The sequence below is a fragment of the Anabas testudineus genome, chromosome 6 (assembly GCF_900324465.2).
Source record: "Anabas testudineus chromosome 6, fAnaTes1.2, whole genome shotgun sequence".
Taxonomy (NCBI): domain Eukaryota; kingdom Metazoa; phylum Chordata; class Actinopteri; order Anabantiformes; family Anabantidae; genus Anabas; species Anabas testudineus.
The window spans coordinates 10,953,986-10,976,096 of NC_046615.1; the positions used below are offsets into that span (position 1 = coordinate 10,953,986).

Below are 22,111 nucleotides of genomic sequence, written 5' to 3' on the forward strand. Positions count from 1 at the left end.
TTTCTCTGCACCCTCTACAGCCTCTTGCGAGATTTGAGTGAGTGAATGACTGAAGCGCTCGCTAATTAATATGTTTCATTAATTACAGTCATTAATACTGGGTTTGCTAACATGGCCCTGCAGTAACATAGTATGTCGCTGAATGAAAATGTCAGCAAGTACTTAACCAAAGACCTGGCCTTTACTCCCTGCGTGAGGGTCCCCTGATGTCCTTGTTAAGAGTAACAGCACGTATGTCCCTCATTCTCCATGTTTCTCATCTGGAAAATCGTCCCATGTCCTTCCTTCACCTTTCCCATATCTGCCCCTGAATAGCTTGATTTGTAACTTGATTTCAGGAAAGGGAAAACCTGTAGATTATCCAGTTTTCATTAGGGGGGAAAAACCCAGTCCGTGTCAGAGAAAGAAGAAATCAATTTAATACAGACTTAACTGGAGGAAATTGCATATTCTGCCTGTATGTGCTGAACAGGCACTTTCTCTTCCTCACCAGAGACCTGCCTCCCTATTAATTGCAGCGTGTGTGCATGTCAGTGAGTGTGTGCATGTGTATGTGCGCGTGCATTTGTTTGTTTGTGTGTGTTTGTAATGTGCAAAGCGTATGCATTCATTTGTGTGTTAGGTGCTTGAATGCATGTTGCCTAGGTGTGTACTCTGTCTCTCTGTGTGTGGAGGTCAGTTCTCAGACCTGTGGCGGGGCACCCAGCCAGATGCATCTGTTTCTTTATTTGCAGTGTGCATGTGCGTTCGCTGCACGTGGTGTGTGTGTATTTCTTTGTTGGTGTGTAAGTGCATGTGACTTAGCCAGGTGGAGAGGAGATTGGTTGGTATTTATGAACAAATGTCATAATTGTGACAGGATGATGTACGACCAACACATTCCACAGTCTCCCCCTCCTTCCTTTTCTCTTTTTCTTTTTCGCTAAAAATATATATCTATGATAAAATACAGTCTTAAAAGCTGATGACCAATTTAGTGTGGCGTGTTGCGGACAAGGTCATAGAGATCTGAGCTCCTCTGTGTTCCCCCCTCCGAGGCCTGTTCTAATCTACAGAGCAAGAAGAGGGGCTCAAAGTCATTTCTCTAATTGCTTTTATAAGGTGCCCTTTTCACATGGTGTCTCCCCTGCTCATTCACTTTCACCGCCATTACAACACCTTACCTCCGCACCTGCTGGTAAAAAAGTACAGCCATGGAATATTGGTGTTGCTTTATACTGATGAGGGATCTCATATTTACTGGGAGAAACTACATTAGACTAAAGAAATGGCACAGTTTTTCCCCCCTTCTGTCTGACTTTTACAATCTTTCTCTCTCTCAGGTGTTAACTGAGGTCTGCGGGTTAAGTGTTTTGTATATTGGGAGTACTTTTGATTTCCTAAGTGTTGTCCCTGCATTGGTGATCTATAAAGGGAGCTGAGGCGGTCAGAGAGCAGCTCGAGGTGAAGGAAGATGGAAACGTGGGTTAAAGTGTGAGAGAGGGAAGCCTGAGAAGGATAAGGGGAGTGGGGATGAGATTGAGCCTAGTGCATTAAGACAGTGTATTATTTGGCGGTTCCACTTGCTTGCGTCCATTAGGGGTGGTTGCTGTGCTATTAAAGGGGTCAGCAGAGTGTGCATACCTGTGTGCGCATGTATGTGCGTATGCCTACATGTGTGAGTTTTAAGCGGTAGTAGAGTGGTCCACTGTCTTATTGAACAGGATGGAGCTCCCCTGATCTAATATGTCTTCATTTTATTGGATTGGATGGCCCCAGTTATAATTATATTAGATCTCTTCCCCCTGCATCCCCCACTCTGTCTCCATCTTTCTCCACAGCAATGACTACATGTCATTCCCCAACACATGTGGAAAACACCAGGAGAGATGAGGAGACCCTCTACAGAGAACCGCTTCCTTAACTCACTTCCTCCTTCTTACTTTGCTTACTTCTGCTGAAAGTTATAGTCACCTTACGAAATAGTTGTTCTCTTGGGTAGATGGCTGTAGGTGGGGGTAGAAGGTAAGCGGTGGTGGCAGGAGCGGAGGGCAGAGGGATCTAATGCCCACGTTAGGATCATATTGACCTTGCTGCTCTCTGTTTCAAACACGTGGCTCTTCTACAGAAGTGCAGTCATAAAGATGGACACACAGTCGGCGCCGTTTCTAGTTTTCAAGCTGTAAAACGTATTTACACGTCTGTTTCACTCATAATTAGCCTTTTGCATTTAGATGGAATGATAGGTTGTGTGTAGCTGGGGGCGGTAAGCTCTGTCACCCTGAGCCGAGCTCTGTGGTGTTGCACACTCAGCGATTACTTCGGAGTTAACCAGAGAGGCTTCGCTGCCTCTCACTTTTCCTTTGCCCTTGAAGAGACCAGGAGTTGTCAGGGTCCTCATAAAAACCCTGAACGATTGCGTCCGTGCATTCTACCTCTCTTTTTCTACCCTTTTTTTCCTCTTCTCCTTCCAAAACCTGGCCATCTGTCTAATTGTTCACCTCCATCGCTTTAATGCTTTTTACATGCTTTTCCCCCTTCTTTCCAGGCAATAAACTTTATTTTCTTCGCAAGACTTCAATCTGCAGGGGGAGGGTAGGTGGGCAGGCAGGCTGCTCACCTTCTCCCTGCTGGATTTGCTCCAGTGGCCCCCCTTCAGTCCCCCTCTATCCTCCCTCTGGTCTCCCATTACTCCATCTCTCCTTCCCTCTCCCCCCCTGTCTCTAGAGAAGGGGGTATGTGTTCGTCAAGCTGACACCTGCTCTCATCTTCTCTGCTGGTCATACACACATAGAGAGCTTCCCTGTTGAGGAGGCCTTATACTGACCTGTTAATTATCACACAACTCCATGATCTGACCTTGTTTAGCTGTAATTTCTTTTTTTTCTCGCTGTGAAATTCAATTCAAAAGAAAAAAAAAAAAGTTTTTTACACACATCTATGTTCGATTTCTCACTGTCTTCTGTTTTCACTTAAACAAATGTTTTTCTTCTCTTTCTTTCTGTCTAACCCTAACCCTGCTTACACATATTACTTAACCTCTGCATCTGTGTATATGCATATTGTCCATAGTAGCTAGTAATGTAAATGCATACCACACATACAAGTCATTAAATTAGACAGTTGTCTCCTCTCACCTGTGATTACTGCTGTGTGCAGATCATATAAGCAGATACCCTATAATCATATCTATAATAGCTATAATCAGCCCTTTAATGCTTTGTAATACCATGCATATAATGGTGTAGAGTAGCATCAAGAGAATAACTCAAGCATAGATAATGGTGTGATGGCATGGTTTTACCCTTGAGTCACAACATTGAATTTGTTGTGTGTGTCTGTGTGTGTGCGTGCGCCTGTGTATGCATGTATAAATACACCCTAAGGCAGTTATGATGTCTGTAAAATGCCTGGAGAATCATCTTACTATCAGAAGGCTGCCTTCACCCTTTGTTGTTTTTTTTTTTTTGTGTTCATTGCTCCATGGAGCATCCTTACTGAGTGTCATGTACATTTAACTCTGCAGAGGAAAGACATTCCCAAATGACACCCACAGACTGGAGATCAGATCAGTGGAAAAGGCTGACAGGGGCGCAGCAGTAGTGGTGGTAGATGGAGAAAAGAGCGTTGAACACTCTTCCGGGCTGTAATTTGAGCTGACAGCATTCCTCAGGGATGGCGGGCAGGACGAGGGGAAGAGGTAGCATCAGGGATACCTGGCGTTACCGAATCCAGAGCCCAGCTGGTAGTCCTGAGTTCAATATCTCACTCCTTTTACCACCCAAGCATCAGGGATAAGCTTAAAGGACGTTAACCTGAATGTAACACCAACTCAGTTCATGCTGTATGTGCTCGTGCCAGCATACAGCAAGGTCCTGCATGAACATGTATGTTGAAGGGAGACTGAACCTGGGTTGACTGTTAGGAGGACCTGTGCTGATATAGATGTAGAAGATGACAAGAGTGGGAAGAGACAGGAAGATGTGAAGAGTCTGAGTTAAATCTGAGTTATCACAGGCAAGAAAACATGGTGGTACAGTGTTATTAAAGAGATATGGTCCTTTACGCCTGCATACATGTCTGCTGAGGTCTTTGCCCTGCAACAGAATGCTACAGTGGGATGGAGAGGATGATGAATATTTAGCCTGTCTTCCTCTGTGTGTAAATGCAGCTATGCATTCACTTCTCAAGTCATTTATCTTTCTCTGCTCCTCTCCTATCCTCACGCTGTCTCCCAACATATGGTGTAAGACGAAGCACACACACACACACACACACACACACACACAAACACGCGCTGAGACCACACAATCAAAAGCTAGGGAGTCTTTTAGGAGTCAAGACTGTGACCATGTAAAATCACATCTTTTTACATGATTGTACCAGTCTATAAAAGTAACAAGTTAAATCAAGTGAAATAATTTACCGGTAGTTCAAAAAAATTACAAATTATCCTTAAAGGGCCTTCTTTATACTTACACCCTCTGAAACCAGTTCAGCACAACGATTTCCTAATTGGAACCTGCACAAATGCAAATTTGTGGTAATTGACAAAATGAACAAATAAATACTTAATGGCATCGAATTTGTTTCTTTCCTACTGCTGCTGATTATAATATTAATAACAATCATACTTCTTTTCTCTTTCTCAACAGCACAAAGCAAGAGTGGAAGCAATGATGTGCGATCTGGCCTCTCTCCGAAGTGTTCGGGAGTTTGCAGCTGCTTTCAAAGCCAAGAAACTGTGAGTATTTCAAAACTGGTCCTTCCACTGTTTCTGATATTTTCTGCTATGCTTGATATTTTTTATATGCAGCCTATGCATTATGGTTTTACTTCTACATTTCTATTGTCATTTATACATTTTGCTTCGTGACAATGCCTAGTTGACCTTTAGCTCCAGAGCATTGTGGACATTCAGTGCAAATGCTCTGGAAGAATATGGCTCCTTCCAATGTTGCACTTGAGTGTGTTTGACTGAAAGGTTTTACTCTACAAACTGTACTTTTTCCACAAGATTTGGTTCAGTTTAGATGTAAAATACCATCAAAATACAAGCAAGTCTCCATTGTGAGGAGACGGGACAGAGCTAGGTCCTAAAATAGCTTGTGTGGCAGCACAGTTCAGTAGTGCTGTATCTCAGTTCTGGTTAAACTTTAGTAGCCATTATTCAATTGCTGGGCCTTTTTAATTTTACTTATTCAGATGAAAAGACAAAAAAGGAAACAGGAAGAAAGAAACAAATAATTAAAAGCAATGTATACTAAACTGAATCTCTCATATAAGCAAACCACCTCATCTTCTTGCATACACCAAATTTAAACAATGCTGCTGTTTCTGATGGACACCATATGGTCAAGGCCCCAGAAGTCAGTGTGTCCATTTGTGTCCATTGACTTGACATTGGTCAAACAGATGAACAGACTTTATGGCGCTTATTTTGTGGTGGTCAGCTTTTACGGCATGTGTCTTACATCTTGTGGCTGGTCGCACAGTCGCTATTTTGGGGTCATGGATTCTGTCAAGTCATCCATACTGCTCATCCACCAGTAGGTCTCTAGGCGTGGGTGTGGATGTGTGTGTGTGCTTGTGTGTGCATGTGCCTGGTGTCAGGGGAGCCCCTTGGGGAGAGGCAGGACAGTCATCGCCTGTAGCAGCCCTGGGGCAGGGTATGGCCATCCAGGACACGTGTCTTGGGTCACAGCCAAACCTCACAGTGGCTTCCCTCACTCTGTGTCCTATAGCTCTCTCCCATCTCTTGCATTTGTCCATCCCATCCGCACTAAAGCACTGTATGTTTATCTCTCTTTAACCCCACTGTCTCCAGAATTCCTTAGTTTTTTACACATCCCAGTTTGCGAATGGTTTATCTGCCTCCGTTTCCCTCTCTTTTACCCTCTCTCACGTTGTATCTCAGTCTTTCTCTGTCTGTGTCGCTCTCTCTGGCAACCTCAGTATTTTGGCAAGGTTGTATTTCTTCATTAGCTGTGGTGTTGGGGGGAGTGGGGGAGTCCCAGGGGACGTCAGAGTACATTAATTCTCATCAGAAGGCGAACAGAGCAGAGTGGAGACTGGGAGCTTTGAGCTGTGAATGGCACTGGGCAGCTGTCTGAGACTACCACCACTCTATTACTGCACGTATGTCTTCAGGCATAACACACACCACTCGCACATATATGTGCATACATGCACGGACACACACAGATGATTCCGTGTGCAGAAGCGTACATGTAATGTTTTGTAAATACACAGAGACAAACGGATACATACACTCACATACGCATGCACAATAATGCTCTTGCAGCGTGTCATTGACAGGTGAAATGTAATCAGTCTTTTTCTTTTCCTTCTCTCGTTTCTCACTTCTTTGCTTTTAAGTGCTTTAGTCAGTGGCTTTCACGCTGCTTTGTGTTCCATTGACCCCAATTCTGCTTTAATTGCCTGTCCTTTGAAATGAAATTACCTGGATATTGATATTGGTGAACGCAGTGCTGTTTTATTGGGATGCAATTGATGGGGGACAGCACTGGTACGATGCCCTGAATACAATTTCTACTGAACAGTCAGTAATTAACACGTATAATTTGTTTCATCTGTGATTTATTTATTTATTTTTTATTAATTCTGTTGTAGTATGAAGAATATTGTGTATTGCAGGTCTGTAAACAGACACTCAAACTATGTCACATTAATCTTCCACTTGCTATTTAGTTCATTGTAACTCAAATTGTATATGAGTGTTTAAATATGAAACTGAATATGAATAGTGGATACATATCTAGACTCATCTGCAACTTTATCAGGTACACCTTGCTACTTTGCATTGAACATTATTTTACCCTCAGGATACATCTATGCTTTCCTGTCGTTTCTGCCACCTCAAACCAGTCTGGCCATTGTTCTCTAGTCTAGAGATTTGTTGTTGTGCATGAAAATCCCAATAGATCAGGAGTTTCTGAAATGTCCTGTCTGGCACCAACAGCATGCCACGTTCAAAATCACTTAAATCTCATTTCCTCTTCATTCTGATGCTTAGTTTCTTCAGCAGAACGTTTCTGCTACATGCCTAAATGTATTATGTTGCTGCCATATGATTGGCTGATTAGCCATTTGTGTTAATGAGCAGTTGAACAGGTGTACCTAATAAAGTGGCCGGGGAGTGTATATGTTTGTTGTCAGTGCCAGTTTCCTAGTTGCCAATAAAGTGCAGTGTTAATGACCGGTAGTCTAAGCCCAGTTCACATAGGCAATCTCTTCCTGCTGGCCCACATTATCATAGAGGTCAGGGGTCATACCCAGGGGGGTTATTTAAAGTAAATATATAAACCAATATCTCCCTGTTTGGTAGTTAACTCCCTCGTTTGACCAGCGCTGAGATTACACAGTGCACACCGTGTTGTGTGAGGTCTTAATGGGGAGAGAGGGACTGTAGTATGCGGCAATAGGCCTATTAAAGACATTCATTAAACTTGCGCTTATGAGAGAGGGACTAACTGGTGGGCAGTTGAATTAACAGGCCTTTTACATTACAAGCAGACTCACCAGAGGCCCATGTGAACTGTGTGGGGGAAATTGCTCTACCGGCCAGAGAAAAGTTGGTTACTGGAGTTTTTTTTCCTTCTTTTAATCACAAATATGTGATATACTTTGAGTGACATAATAATTTGTTTCACACTTCTGTCTTTGCAGCTTAACGTCATAATAAAATCACAAAATCGTTAGAGATGTAACTAACGTGAGGATTAGTTTAAAACAACAGCTGCGGTGAGAGGTTGAAAAGTTAGGTCAAGAGTTCATGCCTGCACCGCTACTGTGCAGCACCAACCAGCGCACTGGGGACACAGCCAAGAGTTTTACCTTATATAGCACAATGTTAATGTGCTTCACACTCTATTAGAAAGGGGAACACTGGGCCAAAAACAACAATGTGTTTTGTCTGTTTTTAAAGCTGTGAGCAATTCCAGAGGAAATCTGACATCACTGCTTCTGTGGCGTTTCAGTTTTCAACTAGTCTTTTTTATTAATCAAATCAAAGTGCAGGTCACCGAGGTCATTTATTTACAGATATGTTTTCTGTACTAAGCAATTAAGTTATACTGTGCTTCCCAACCTTATTATGTTTTGAATGAAAATTTGAATATCTCACTGCTACAGTGTGCTCTGTTGATAAAATGCTGAGGCTGGCATTCTTTAAGTTGACTTGTGACTAGGTTTGTGATCTTTAATGAACCTTGTGTGTTCGGAGGCCTGAAGGTGATCGTACAGTACACTCCTATGTAATAGCATGGGATGGCTCATTATAGCAAGGCATAACAATTCACACATTAATTTTCCAGCATCCAGTTTTTAATTAATCCAGTAGGCAGTCTTAAACACAGGGTACACAAATTGCCTTCGGCCTCATAATTAATTCTAATGGAAGAAATTAAAAATTGGTGGGGTGTGTTTGGATTGTTCGTCTGTATTACTGTGGTTTCGAGCTCGCTGGAGCGACGCTGTCACCGACAAGGATCTCTCACTACCCTGACCAATCTCCATTCACTGGCAAGCATGCAGGGAGTGTGTGCTCACCCACAAGACGTCTGAAAGAATGGAGATGTGTTGCATGTCTGTGTGTGCTAAAGCGTATGCTTTTGTTCTGTTCCTGAGTAAAGTCAGCTTCTTTTTGAATTATGACGTGTGTGTATTATTATTATTTTTATTTTTTTCTCTTCACAGTCCTGAATCAATATGTTAGTGTGTGTTGTTACTCAGAGTAGTTACACAGAGCCTATATCAACACCCATTGTTCCCACCACCACCCTGGTGTGTTGAAGTGGTTTGAGATTTTTTCTCAGTTTTAACGATGATGTTGATCTTGGATTCCAGCCAGCTGTTTCTGTATCTACAGTACCTGTTGAGCCAGTGGGAGTTACACTGGAAACCTCTGTATCATATCAGCATTTCTGATGCTCTGTCTCTGTAGAGCTCTAAAGTCTACCACACTCTGGAATACGACACCCTGTTTCCTTCCTCTGCTCTTGCTTCTCGCTATTCCAGCGTCTCTATTTATTTCCCCTCGCTGTCTCCTTACCTCTTTTTCAGGCCAATCGGGTATAAAAATCCCCCTTTTTGCAGCGGTGACTTCTTTGTTTTCACTCATCATCAATAAACAATCAAACGTGTTTTATTTTATACCTTCCTCCCCCCCATAGGCCCCTCCACATTCTGGTATGTAATGCGGCGGTGTGCACTCAGCCCTGGAGCTTGACAGAAGACGGCCTGGAGTCCACCTTCCAGATCTGCCACCTAGGTCACTTCCTTCTTGTTCAGTGTCTACAGGATGTGCTGCGCCGCTCGGTCCCCGCCCGTGTCGTGGTTGTGTCTTCAGAGTCTCACAGGTGAATACGATAAACTAAGCAGATTAAATAGTTTGAATCTATATAGAAAAAATACGACTTTGAAATATTTCATTAAATAATAATCATACTCTGTGTGTTGTACCTGCCATACATTAATTAATTCTTAATATGAATAGCAAAGAAAATATTTGTACATGTGTGATGTTTATGTTCAGCATTAATAGGCAGAAATTACTGTCTCCATTGCTGAGTTTGAGAACTATACACCCACACCTGCCTTATTTTAACACTGTGGGCATGGAAATGGTCCATCCAGGTTGCCATAATGTAAATGAACACCCTATTCACTAGCTCTAAAACTGTAAATTCTTTAACTCCAGCCATGCTGTTATATTGGCCACATTGGCTAGTTTTCACCATAAACTGATAGATCAGACTTAATGTGTATTGTCAAACATGACAGCCTCACTCACTGAAAATTCATTTCCCTCCACATGCTGTCACTATGAATTAAATGTATCATCAACATGATGGATGGACTTATCAGCTGAAATTTACTTTGATCAAGTATCTGCTCCTTTCTGTCTGACCCCCTGACTCAGCCCCTTTCTCCTCTCTGTTCACTCCTTCTGCCATCTAATGCTTTCCAAGTCTGTCTTTTTGTTAAGCAACTCTGCTCCATAGCCTTCTGTTTCGCCCGTCATACAATAGACAAGCATGATGCCTTATAGTGATCTGTGCGCCTAAGCCCCGAGCCATGTGTGCGTGCACGTGTATGTGTGTGTGAGCGAGACATTGATCCTGGCTTCAGTCAGTCAGACGGTCAAGCAGAGTGATTGATTGGAGCTCGGCAGAGTGACCTGAGACAAGGAGAACATACAGAGTTATTCTAGCAGATCAACCAGCAGCACCATTACAGGGGCCCTCATATGAGTTATGTTATACAGACTGCCATGCATGAAAGAACAAGAGCAGCGGAGGAGATGGTTTGACACTTTACTTGGGGTCTCACTCTACTTTTGTTTGCCATGGTAAGACGTAGAGAGAATGGAGAAAGCCTATTGAAATAAAGCGTGTCATAAAGGGAGTATTGACAACATATAGCTGATGGAAGACGAACCTGCAGTAAGTAGGAACAGTGAGTTCACACAAGTTTTCCCGATGTTAAAACTTTAAATGAATCTAAATGCAAACAATTTATACATATTGAAAAGCCAAGAATAACCACGTTCTCACTCTTTGCCCTACAGCTCCATCTCTCTCCTTCTGCCTCCCCAACACATACTCTCAGCTTCATTTCTCTCCTCTATAAGCAGCAGTGGCTTTAACCCCTTCAAAGGTGACTTAGGTAGGACCAGAGAGAGTCAGTTACACACTGACAAAGACTAGAGGGGGGGAACAAGGAGCAAATATAGACAATATCTCATAATACATCTTCCATTCTGCCCACCTCATTCCAGACCTATATTACATCTTTTGAAGTTGATCCCTTTTTTGTTTGTGTTATTTTCAGTTCCCGCTGATTTCTCGTTTATTCACTTAGCCTCTTCTCACAGGCAGCGTCTGACCTCTGACCTGGCAACATATTGTATCCCCTAAGCTCCTTGTCCACTGGCAAAGTATTGACCTATATGGGACAGGGATGGGAGTGATGGTCACACAAGTAATGGCAGGACACTTTATCAGTTTCCACCACAGGGGCTTACTGTGGAATTGGCCCAGTACAGGTTTACTTTGGCCTAGTCCTGCATTAGATCTCGTCAAACAAGGAGGAGATAATATCCTTAATGCCATTACCTCTGACTGAGCTCTGGCAATGTACCTTTATATATTTATTTGTTTTATTTGATGTTGTTTAATCTATGTATTTGTGTGGATCATCTGCAAATATAATTCACTGTTTGTTTTAAAACCTCATTCAAATGCAGCTAGACTCAACTTCAGCAATGAGAACAAATATGGAAAAAAAAGCACATTTGGTGCCCGTGCATTTGATTTATCAACCTCTACTTGCTAAAGTAGTTATGAAGTTGCAGCACATGAAATGAAAAGCCTGCAGATGTTGTAATTTAGCCAAGCAAGGATGTTGCGGAAGGCGACAGTAAACAAGAGGCAGTAAGCTTGTAAAGTCACAACAAGGAAACCAGGTGACATTTTGATTGGTTGTGTTCTAATGACTGGATTAATATGTAGGATGTGTTCTGCCGGTTTGGATTCTATCACTGTTTCTCTCTCACACACACACACACACACACGTAAACACATACATACACACACAGGCAGTGTAGATCTCATGTCTGTGCGGTGTGATGTTGTTGTGTGACTGCACAATAACACAACGAGTAGTGTAATGTTTAAGGGGCCTTGTCAAACATCTGGAGTTTAACAGCTCTGTCGCAGGCAATTAAAGAACATCATGTCACGTCTTTTGATTTGTATGCAGCCAGCACCACACATCTGCCCGTGGAAAGCTTACACAGACGCACGCTCTCACTCGAACTGTTCTTGATCTGTACTGTGTTTTAGGTTCACGGACCTGTTAGACTCCTGTGGCAAAGTGGACCTGGCCCTGTTGTCTCCCCAAAAGAAGGACTACTGGTCCATGCTAGCTTACAATCGGGCCAAACTCTGTAACGTCCTCTTCAGCAATGAGCTCCATCGCCGCCTCTCACCTCATGGCGTCACCTCCAACGCACTGCATCCAGGGAACATGATGTACACGTCCATTCACCGGAGCTGGTGGCTGATGACCTTTCTCTTCACACTGGCCCGGCCTTTCACCAAGTCTATGGTAAGGCAGAAAACAAGTCTGTAAAAATCTAACCTTATGACTGCACATACTGTAGCGTGACTGGGTCAATGGTCACCAAAAATACTATTTTTTTTTAAAATTACAGATGAGAATACATTGGTTTAGTGGTGGATCTGCAGCTAGCTTTATTTTCCAGCATGGGAAGAGAATCAGTAAAGTCACCACACTATATTATTATATTGCTATCTTCCTTTCGGGCTCTAATGTGTCGCCTTATTCAGCCCGTATGTTTGTCTTGGCATGTTCCTGGAAGAGAGGAGAGGAAAAGGATAGAGAGGGGTTGATCTGCTGAGTGCTGAGGGCTCAGGGAGAGAGTCTGGATTTCACAGATAGAGAGATATTCTGTGGTTTGTTTTCCTCTTCCTCCTGTCACTGTTTATTTAACTCTGAGAGGCTGTTCTCCTCTCACCAGGGTAGGTGATATTCCAGATCCAGTGTACTGTGACTATTAGGTTACAGTAAATGTACTGCATAAACTCAAGTATCTACCTTTATGCAGTCATGTGCTCTAAGAGAATAAGCTTTCTGTCAAATGCAGTATATTTATTTGCAGTCGCAAGTCACGGACATCCAGTTAGATCCACATCATGTAAGACGACTTACTGCTAAATTTTCCTCCTAAGGCAGCAACCTCATATTCCTTACATGCCCCGAGTGTGTGTGGCTGTACAATAAATGACCGCATAAGGGTGTTCATGGCACGTGTGTGCTTACGAAATGATGTCAGGTGCCTGAGGTTAACGTCCTCGCACTCTTTTGATATGAACGATAAAATCCAGCACCATGATTTATCTTAGTCTATATTGTGTCCTTTGCTCTGTAAGATTTTCCAATGGATAGCAGCACTGACTCCATAGTCTCCTAATATATGCTTTAGTTTGACTGTTACATCTTTCCATTAGCTGCTCTTCATACTTTATCAATTTAGTGTTTGCACTCAAGGGAAAATGTGATATGTTGAAAGGCAGCATGGTGGAATTTTAGTGAAGCGTTATTCTGATCCATCATGTTTGACAGACACAAGGCCTCAGGCTGTCATTTGTCTCTCTATCTTCTGACATAGGATGAGAGATGAGACGAACTGCTCCTCAGCACCTTTCACAAAATGTCAAGCTGAACATTTCCTCAGTTTGACTTTTTGTCCCCGCTCTTTACCGTCTATAACATTTTTCTTAGCTCTTTTTCATCACTCGCTGTCTTGTTTAAATCCTTAAATCTGGTCTGTGACAATTTAGCTGGACCAGACTTTGTTCAACACGCCTTTTAATCGGATGATTTGGGAGTTTACCCTGGACTGGATGACGCTTCCGTGTTGTGTGAGCGCACAGATGCAATTAGCAGAGCGGTTTCTGCACCAGAATGGGGCAAAGACTTTTCTACACGTGGTTAATTAAACGTAGTGTAGATGTTAGTAAATATTAAAGGACAAAGGTAGAGCTAGTAATTAAATTCTGGCGTGCTGACACAGCGATTAACTACAACTCATGTCTGATAAAGGCCACACACACACACAGATACACAGGCACACCCTTAAGCTGAGCATTTGCTCTTATTTAAATCTGGGGTTGATAAGGCCCCTGAAAGTGTATCCTCTTTAAAATCCCACTCCTCACTCCTTCTGCCCCCACATTAAGGGCTTAATAAAACAGTGATATTATTTCAGTTATTGGTTGCAGGGATATGAAGATGGTATCGCTTTAATTGCTTGCGTACGCTTGCGGGATCCATGGAGATTGTTCTGGGATGCAAACATAAGCAGAATGTTGACTCCAAAAAACAATCACAAAGCCCCCGTGTGTGTTCTTGTGCAAATAACCAGCCTCTCATTTAAAACATAGGTTTGATTTATACGAGCACAGGTGGAGTGATGTACGGTTGCCCTACTTGAGCAGACAAACACACACAGACAAGTGCACACATGAATTCACAATATGGAGACTGAAAGAGACTGAACCACCTGGAGCTACATGTGGTCCTTAAGCTTTAATGTGATCGTAGTAAAGGTGAAGAAATGTCATGTCAAGCGATATACACTCTATTTACAGTAATGCAGTCCTGTTCATGCCTTCTTGCCTCTTTTATTGTGCTTCACTTTAACACTCCACTTTTATCCTTTCAGCTTATTTCGCTCCTGTATTACCACAGATATATTTTGACTTCCTCCCCTTTTTGCATTCTTTGTGTTAAGGATTTCACTTAAGGGAAAGAAACTTCTCTAATAGCAGGGAGCACAACCCACTCTGCTATTGATGTGCAGAGCTGATTCCATTTTGCTGAGTTGAGAAAGGCATCTATAAAGTGCCATGACATTTTAATCAGCCAAACTATCTCTCACTAACATCATGTTCCCCTCCCCTTGCCTTGATCTACTTATCAGAGATTGTGCGACTAGGCCTGTAACTCCTGTTTCTTTAATTCAGCGTGTTTAGAGTGGGAGTTTTCCCTGTGTCCTTTGGAGTGATTATCAGCATTGAATGATCTGGCCTGCAGTCAGTGTGTGTGTGTGTGTGTGTGTGTGTGTGTGTGTGTGTGTGTGTGTATGAGATAGAGACGCAAAAATCATTATCACATTTCTACAATTTAGTTGCAGCAATTTAATGCTCAATATGTGACTGACACAGATTTTGATTGATTTATTTGATCTAGGATAGTGAGATGTTTCCGTCTTTCTAGATCATGCATATGCTGAAAAAGTTACTACATGATACACTTTGAGCCAGAATTCCTGTTTGAGACACATTTAAGCAGCACATAATCATTTTTAGCGACTGTTGCATTTATTAGTTGGGCTGTAACCTTTGTGAAGTTGTCATCGTCCTGTCATGCTGTAACACTGACCCTGTGACATTTTGTTGACTGACTGATTGCTCCCTCAAGATCAGGGTACCCTCAGGCTCTGAGCAGCTGGGCTCAGCTTATACTCATCAAATCTATACCTTAACTATAGGCACAGACAGTGCTGAGCTGCATGGAGATCAGTGTGGGCAGTGGCTCCAGCACCTCACCATCCACTGTAATGGATAGTAAGAAGGGAGGGGGGTGTTGTGGGCATAGGCCTAAGAGGCTCTGCTGGTCCAATCAGACACTTCAGTCCCCCCGGGGGCTGGTTTCATCAGCGCTCTCGCCTAGTCCCATGCTTCTTAGTGTTTTAGCATGATTATTTTACCCAGGATCCTGCCTCGGGCACCAGGCCACCTTTTTACATATGCACAGGCTGAACTTTTGACCAGGCACCAGCAGTCAGGGGTGTATTAGAGAAACGCTTGTATTGTCAGGAGCGGTGGGATTGCTAGCTGCTAGTTTCTCCTCTGCTGAGCCTTGCCTACTGTGACCAGGAGCTCTGTCCTATACCTTGGGGGTTAACCTCAGAGAGACCCTGCAACAAAGACATCAACATTACCCTATAACAGACATACAGTGGAGTGAGGTGGTTGGTGCTGTATGTGAGTGCAGCCGCCACAGTTACTTCTTTATCTGTTTCCCTCCTGCAGACAGACATAAGGTCAGGTGCTCTATCTGTTATCTGGTGTGGCACACAGTCACAGTGGCCCTGCTGCACACCCATGCTGCCTGTGTGTGTGCCAGTGATGTGTGTGTGGTGCCTAACCATGTGGAAAGAAAGAGGATCAGAGGTCCCAATCTCCCCTCCAGCCCCCCTTCTCTTCTGTGGGGTTAGATGAGCTGCCAGGCCCTCGTAATAGAGTCCTCTTGGATGATTAGGAGCTGCACAGAAGGGGGTCAGCTCCAGCCTGACTGGAGACACTGTGTAGGGTTCTCCTCAGTGGTGCTGACAGAACATTACATATTATGAGAATTGGTATGAGGTTCATATACTTAAAGTGAACTCTCTGATGATGCACTGACTTCCGTTAGACGGCATGTTTTAGATCATTTTGAGCATCTAAATGTATTCAATGTAATAGTATTGCTAGACCTTCCCTGCTGTGCTGCTACACTATGTATTTGGGGGGGGGGGGGATGACATACAGAGAGAAAGATGTGTTGGTGTGGGAATGGATAAAAGCATACAATCCTATTTGGCTGTATTAACATGTGTGTTCCTGCCCAATCCTGTTACTGGCATTATTGTCCACGGAGATACCATTTCATTAAAGAAAACACACACATGCTCAGACACACACAAACACACACATAGCGGGTGAACAAAGATGGCCTGAGGCCTGGTTATGCGGTCCATTGCACAGGGAAACTGTGTAAATGGTATTGTGGATGAGTTGATGTGATGGAGAGCGTGTCTGGATCAATAAAGAACCAATCAAATGCTGACAGTCTGCTACTGCATGCAGTCAGTCATTCACCCCTCCTGTGTATACAGTTATAAAAAAAATGAGTGTGAAGGAGGCATGAATGGTATCCCTGTTGAAGGGTGGAAGGACTTAATGAAGAAAGTAATTTTTAAGAATTGCACATTTAAATTTTTTGTAATTTTTTTTATGGGCCGCTTAATGCTATAAATTATTTTATCTTAATGTTCCTTTTGGATGAAGTGCACCATTAGTTTATTTTTTTTTCTGCGTATTCCCTTCACAGACTAAGTTTTTGTTTGTGAAGAAATTAAAGCCTCCACCACATGCTCCATGCTCCTCCAGCTCCAGACACCTCAGGGATGCCATTAGGATGTCTCCCCAGCCAGGGATGTCTGAGTTTGGGCTGAGTATGAGTTGGGGCTGGGCTAAATTACCCCAGAGCCACAGGTCAGAGCCAGCTAGACCCTCGCTGCCAAGGGACTCTCTCTCTCTAATAGAAGGGATCAGAACAGGCCAAAGAGCCGGAAACTGACCTGGCCAAAGAGAAATCCTTACTCACTTACCCTCTCCTCTTCCACATTTTCTCCTTCAGCTTCCATCTCTCATACCTTTAGAGCTTCGGAGCTTTTCTCCAGTGACCCTGGGAGAGGAAAAAGATGCAACCTATCACCTCTTCCTCACCCATGCACTTCTACTGCCGCCCCCTAAACCCCCCAACTTTACACACACAAACACACAAGCCACTCCCTCCCCTCTTTGTTGTGACACGAAGCTGATGGACTATTTTTCAAATTGATTTCAAAAATGTACATAAGCAGCCGATCCCCTAGCCCAGATTACCTATTGATTTTTAATATGAAAAGCTCATTATATAAGCAGGAACTGCAACACAAAAAGCTAGCCAACCTTTGCATAAATCCTTTAATTGAATTTCCAGAGCCCGTGGTTCTACATTTTTTAATTAAATCCATTTCTTTTTTTAAGGGTTGCTGTGTAATTTGCATGCTGTGAAGTGGGTGCTGTCCCAGATAAAGTGCCATTGATCCTTATTAAGGCTCACCTCTGGGCTCGCTGAAAACCAACCGCAGAAATTAAATGTGCTCATGGTGCATACACTTATTGCCCGCATGATAGGATTAGAGGCAGAGGGAGAGAGAGAAAAGGAGGGAGATAGAGATGGAGAGAAGGAGTGGTGATGGGGTAAGAGGTGGAGAGAGAAGGGGAGGGGGGGGTCCATTATTAATAGTTGTTCATATTAATGTAATATTTCACCTTTCCTCCTCTGGGGTGAAATTGCGAAGAGCTTGTTTATAAATACAGCTTGGTCTGAGAATTATTTGGGTTTCTAATCAAACACACTCTGGTCTGATGTGTTGGTCTTTCAGGGACTGCTGTGATTTCAGTAAGTGTGGGTAGCGCCTCAGAAGTAAATGCATGTTCATGTGTGTTTCTTATATTAAAGTAATTTTGTATTTAAAAAAAAACCATGCGCCTCTTAATATGTGTTTTATAAGTGCTTGTGATAATATGGGCAAAGGAAGCCAATAATCATATCTCTCTGTGATCTTAAGTAGAGAGTGTTTAACTACCCATTTAGAGATTAAATGATACTTAATTTTCTTGTTCTTGTCCTACTTAGCATCAGGTAACACAACCTGTGTGTGTGTGTGTGTGTGTGTGTGAGCAGTGATTTTTATCCTGCATTTGATAGCTGGTAAAGGGGGCCTCTCCTTCCTTGTCTTCCTGTGTGGCTATATGCAGACGGTGGAGTAAATCAATAGGGATTAACCTGTGACCCCAGCCACATACTTATAGCCCAGTTCTCGCTGCTCACACATCTCTCATCAGTTTCACTTAAACACTGCACCTCACTCAATAAGGCACCACGCGCTAATTCATTTCAAAGATGGAAAGGCCCCTATCACAGAATCCCTCTACCATGTGGATACACACACACACATACACACACACACACACACACACACACACACACACACACACACACACACACACACACACACTTATAGGGGAAACAAAAAAGGAAAGTAAATAGCGATTAACAGATTAAGTGCATGGCTGCAGGATCATAGATATTAATACAGTAGTCACCAGATTTTTCATGTTAGTATGGAGATTAGAGCTGAAACTATTTATTGTTGAAGTCCTGGATTATTTTCTTGATTTAGTAGTTGTTTGTCCAGAACACAGAGTTTAAATAAAATAATAAAAACAATGAAAATGTTCCCAGTGACCAAGGTGATATCTTCAAATATTCATATATCAACTGTCAAAAATATATTCTGAAATGCTGAAGATTCACTGAAGCACTGGATTGTTGCTGTTTTTGCTTCTGCTAATGGTTTTTACCTAATTAAACCTACCTGTGAATGAATAACTAATTAACACTCAATTGAGTGTGATAATTGGATCAACTGAAGATGCTCAGTCATCCAGGTCATTGTATTCCCACAGGTGCTTATTTGTGGCAGTTGAAAATACAGTCTTTTTCTTTTTTAGTTTTTAGGTTTGCATTTTAGTATTTCCTGTTTCTGGCTGGATATCCACTTAGAAGGAGAAGAGTTTATTTTTCCATTTAATGGAGACAAGCAGGTCAGGTGTCACAAAGACTCCTAATTCGCTCTGTAAAAGTTCCTTCACTGCTCGGTGTCTTCTCTTAAGCACGCGCGCAGAGATTTGCATCCTCTCCTTTTCTCTTACTCTTGAAATATTGACATCAGCTGACTGATTGGTCTGATATGCGTCTGTGTGCGTGTGACTTCTCCATGTATGTGTGTGTTTGTTGAGCAGTGCAGTGTCAGCAGTATCTGCTGCAAGTATTGACCCACACCTGTCCTCTGCTCTGACTGGCTGTTGTCCCTAACTTGTCATCTCTCTCTCTCTCTCTCTCTCTCTCTCTCTCTCTCTCTCTCTCTCTCTCTCTCTCTCTCTCTCTCCTTCATAGTGGATCTCTGCATGCTTCAGCTCTTTGTGAAGTGTTTTCCCACTTTTTAAAAGTTACTGTAAATGTATTTATTTCTTTCTGCTTTATTTAACACATTTCAGTGTTTGTGTTTTTTCATTATTCTACATTATGCAGTTTGCATTAAAACTAATTAATCTGATAGGGGCCAGAGATGTGACCTCAGTAATGTACGATCGAGTACCTGAAAGTTCAGCAATGCTTTTAACCCAGAAACGGGTTCACATAATGGTCACCACTGAGTGATGGGGGGAAGAACGGGGTGCTTTTTCTCCTGGGACAAACCTAAAATACGGTATAGAGGGTATCACTTCTTGCCTTGATAAACAGACTGATGAGTAATTTCCTCTATTCACCTTTCTTGCATTGTAGAAAACCCCCATCACTTTTTCTTTCACCCTCTCGTGGGTAGACAAACACTGTTTCTCAGTGTTGTGTGTGTGTGTGTGTGTCTCGGTCACAAACAAAAAGCTTTGATTTCCCTCATTTCATTTCATAATCCAATCAATCAGGCTAAAACAGCTTGGTTTCTTTTCTGTCCTCCCCTAACCAATCAGCCGTACAATTTACACACACATATGGACCACCTCTTAAACGCATGGGGAGCACGTCGTTCCAGTAGTGGGGACAACCCCCCACCCCACCCCTTTGGGGTTAGGCCACTCTATGTGTTATTGATTGCATTGCTGTTACATGTTGTGCTCAATCATGTGTTCCATGCGTCTAGCGTTGTCCTCTCCCACCTGGTGCATTAGATTAGGCTAATGCATTCTACCATTGATTAGTCATTACACTCAGACCTGATCAGCCAATCGCCTACCTGGTTTGACTCTACTTGACCTGTGAACCCTGGCTCTTGTGTCGTCTCGTCAACTCTCACATGTTAAACACACACACTCACAGCTCCATCTGATATCTATCACTGTAGGTCCGAGTTCGCCACCTGTATGATGTTCGATAATATTTATATGAATTTCCCAATCACATTCACCAGAGAGCTGTAGGTTAGCAAGGGACTGGAAATCAATATGAATAAAAGTTTGAAACCATAAGGTATCAAATCATTTATCAAATAATAACTTCTATCCTCCATGCCCACCTATCTGTCTCCGGAGTGGGTGTTCTGTACCATACCATGTTAAAGTGATATAGTACACTTATTGTACTATACTTGTAAAGACTGTATTTGACTACAATTTGGAGGACTGTACCCCACCATTCACAGTACTTTTACTTGGGTAATTCAATTAATTAACAAACTCTAGGTCTTAATGTTATTGGACTTAAGCTTGATGCAGAAAGAAAGAAACTTTAGTCCTGACTCAAGTGACATCACTAGAGGCATTTAATCAAATTTCGCTTACGTGTTTATACAATTTTTTTCACATGTGCAGACTTTGATGTTTCAAGTTTGTACACCTGTACTTTTATAAAAGTATTATATAGTATTATAAAGTTATATCTCTGACGAGGTCTATTCTTTTCCATATGACCACTTTTGCTTTTAATACTAAGAGTACAGGGTGCTGGTAAGGTTTTGTATCTAACATAAATGCTTTTAAATCAAAAAAGTTTAATGCATTGGAGTTTTATATTCTATCACTGTTTCTATTATAGTTTATTTAAATAATCAGCTTACCTCTTCCTCACATACGGGACCACAGAACATAGTTCTATGACCAAACCAGGCTTTACAGTGTATACACAGTAAACTAAAACATGTAATTGTGTCTCTGTTGACTGACCATCCAATGTCACGACACTCACCTTGACAGGTGTAGTGCTTAAGAAATAATAAGTCCCCTCTCTCCCTCTACTCACACGCTTCTTATTTGCTCTTTTCCTCCTTTCCCACCACTCTACAGTATTGAGTCAGTATGTGAGGAATAGCTGTTTTAGGGACAGGCCCATTGATAAGTGTGTGTGCGTGTGCATGATGTGAAGCACTGAGCTGAGCGATTGGGGATAGATGTCCTTATTGGATATGAGCTGGCTACTCCGTGGCTCTGCATTAAATTTGTATTGAATAGGAAATTAATGATTGGATAATTTTATTGATGTTTCTGGTATTGAACATATAAACAAAATGTTCTTTTGAAGCATTGTGTGAGCGTTGCACCCCTGGGGGAGGGAGGGCTCCCAGTTGTGCTTAAGAAAGAATAAGTCCATGTTAAGTCCATAGTGTATTTGGAAAAGAGAGCGCATGGATCGATGGGGACTTGGTGCTTGAGACACACTTTAATTGTATTATTTTCTTTCAGATTTCTGCCCTCCCATATCCATCTCAGCACAGTGACAGATTTGATACGTATTGCCGACATTGTCATGAAGACAGATTTGAATTTATTGAACAGTTTCAGAAAGGGATTTGTTCTGCTTTTATTAGGAGACCCTTATGGACTATAAGGGGTTGTACTTACAATGTAGTGTTAGACGAAAAGACTATATTTCATGTTTGCTGTAATTTTTTCTGTAAGTTCTCTGATGCCTTTTTGTGTACGTTAAATCGGTGTTGTAGCACTGCTGCTTGAAAGTCCTCGGAATCAAACTGTGCTGTGTGTACAACTTTCCCAACGTGGGGATGGACTGTTTCTTTTACTCTGAGTCGGATGGTAACAGATCAAAGAGATGAGAGATGGCGAGACTCGGAGTGGAGGAAACTTGTTTAATTAAAATGAAGCGATGAAGTGGGGATAGATGGATGTTCTTTGATGCATGTTCCGGATGCACC

The 22,111-nt window shown here is 42.4% G+C and overlaps 1 protein-coding gene across 3 annotated transcripts in view; it reads left to right on the forward strand.

Annotated features, from left to right (window-relative positions):
• wwox (WW domain containing oxidoreductase) overlaps positions 1-22,111 on the forward strand; it is a 117,841-nt gene that overhangs the window by 27,287 nt on the left and 68,443 nt on the right. For all 3 annotated transcript variants that reach the window (XM_026365627.1, XM_026365629.1, XM_026365628.1), the window contains exons 6-8: positions 4,635-4,723; positions 9,174-9,359; positions 11,847-12,111. In XM_026365627.1, coding sequence (XP_026221412.1) covers positions 4,635-4,723; positions 9,174-9,359; positions 11,847-12,111 — 540 coding nt within the window. The remainder of the gene's footprint in view (positions 1-4,634; positions 4,724-9,173; positions 9,360-11,846; positions 12,112-22,111) is intronic.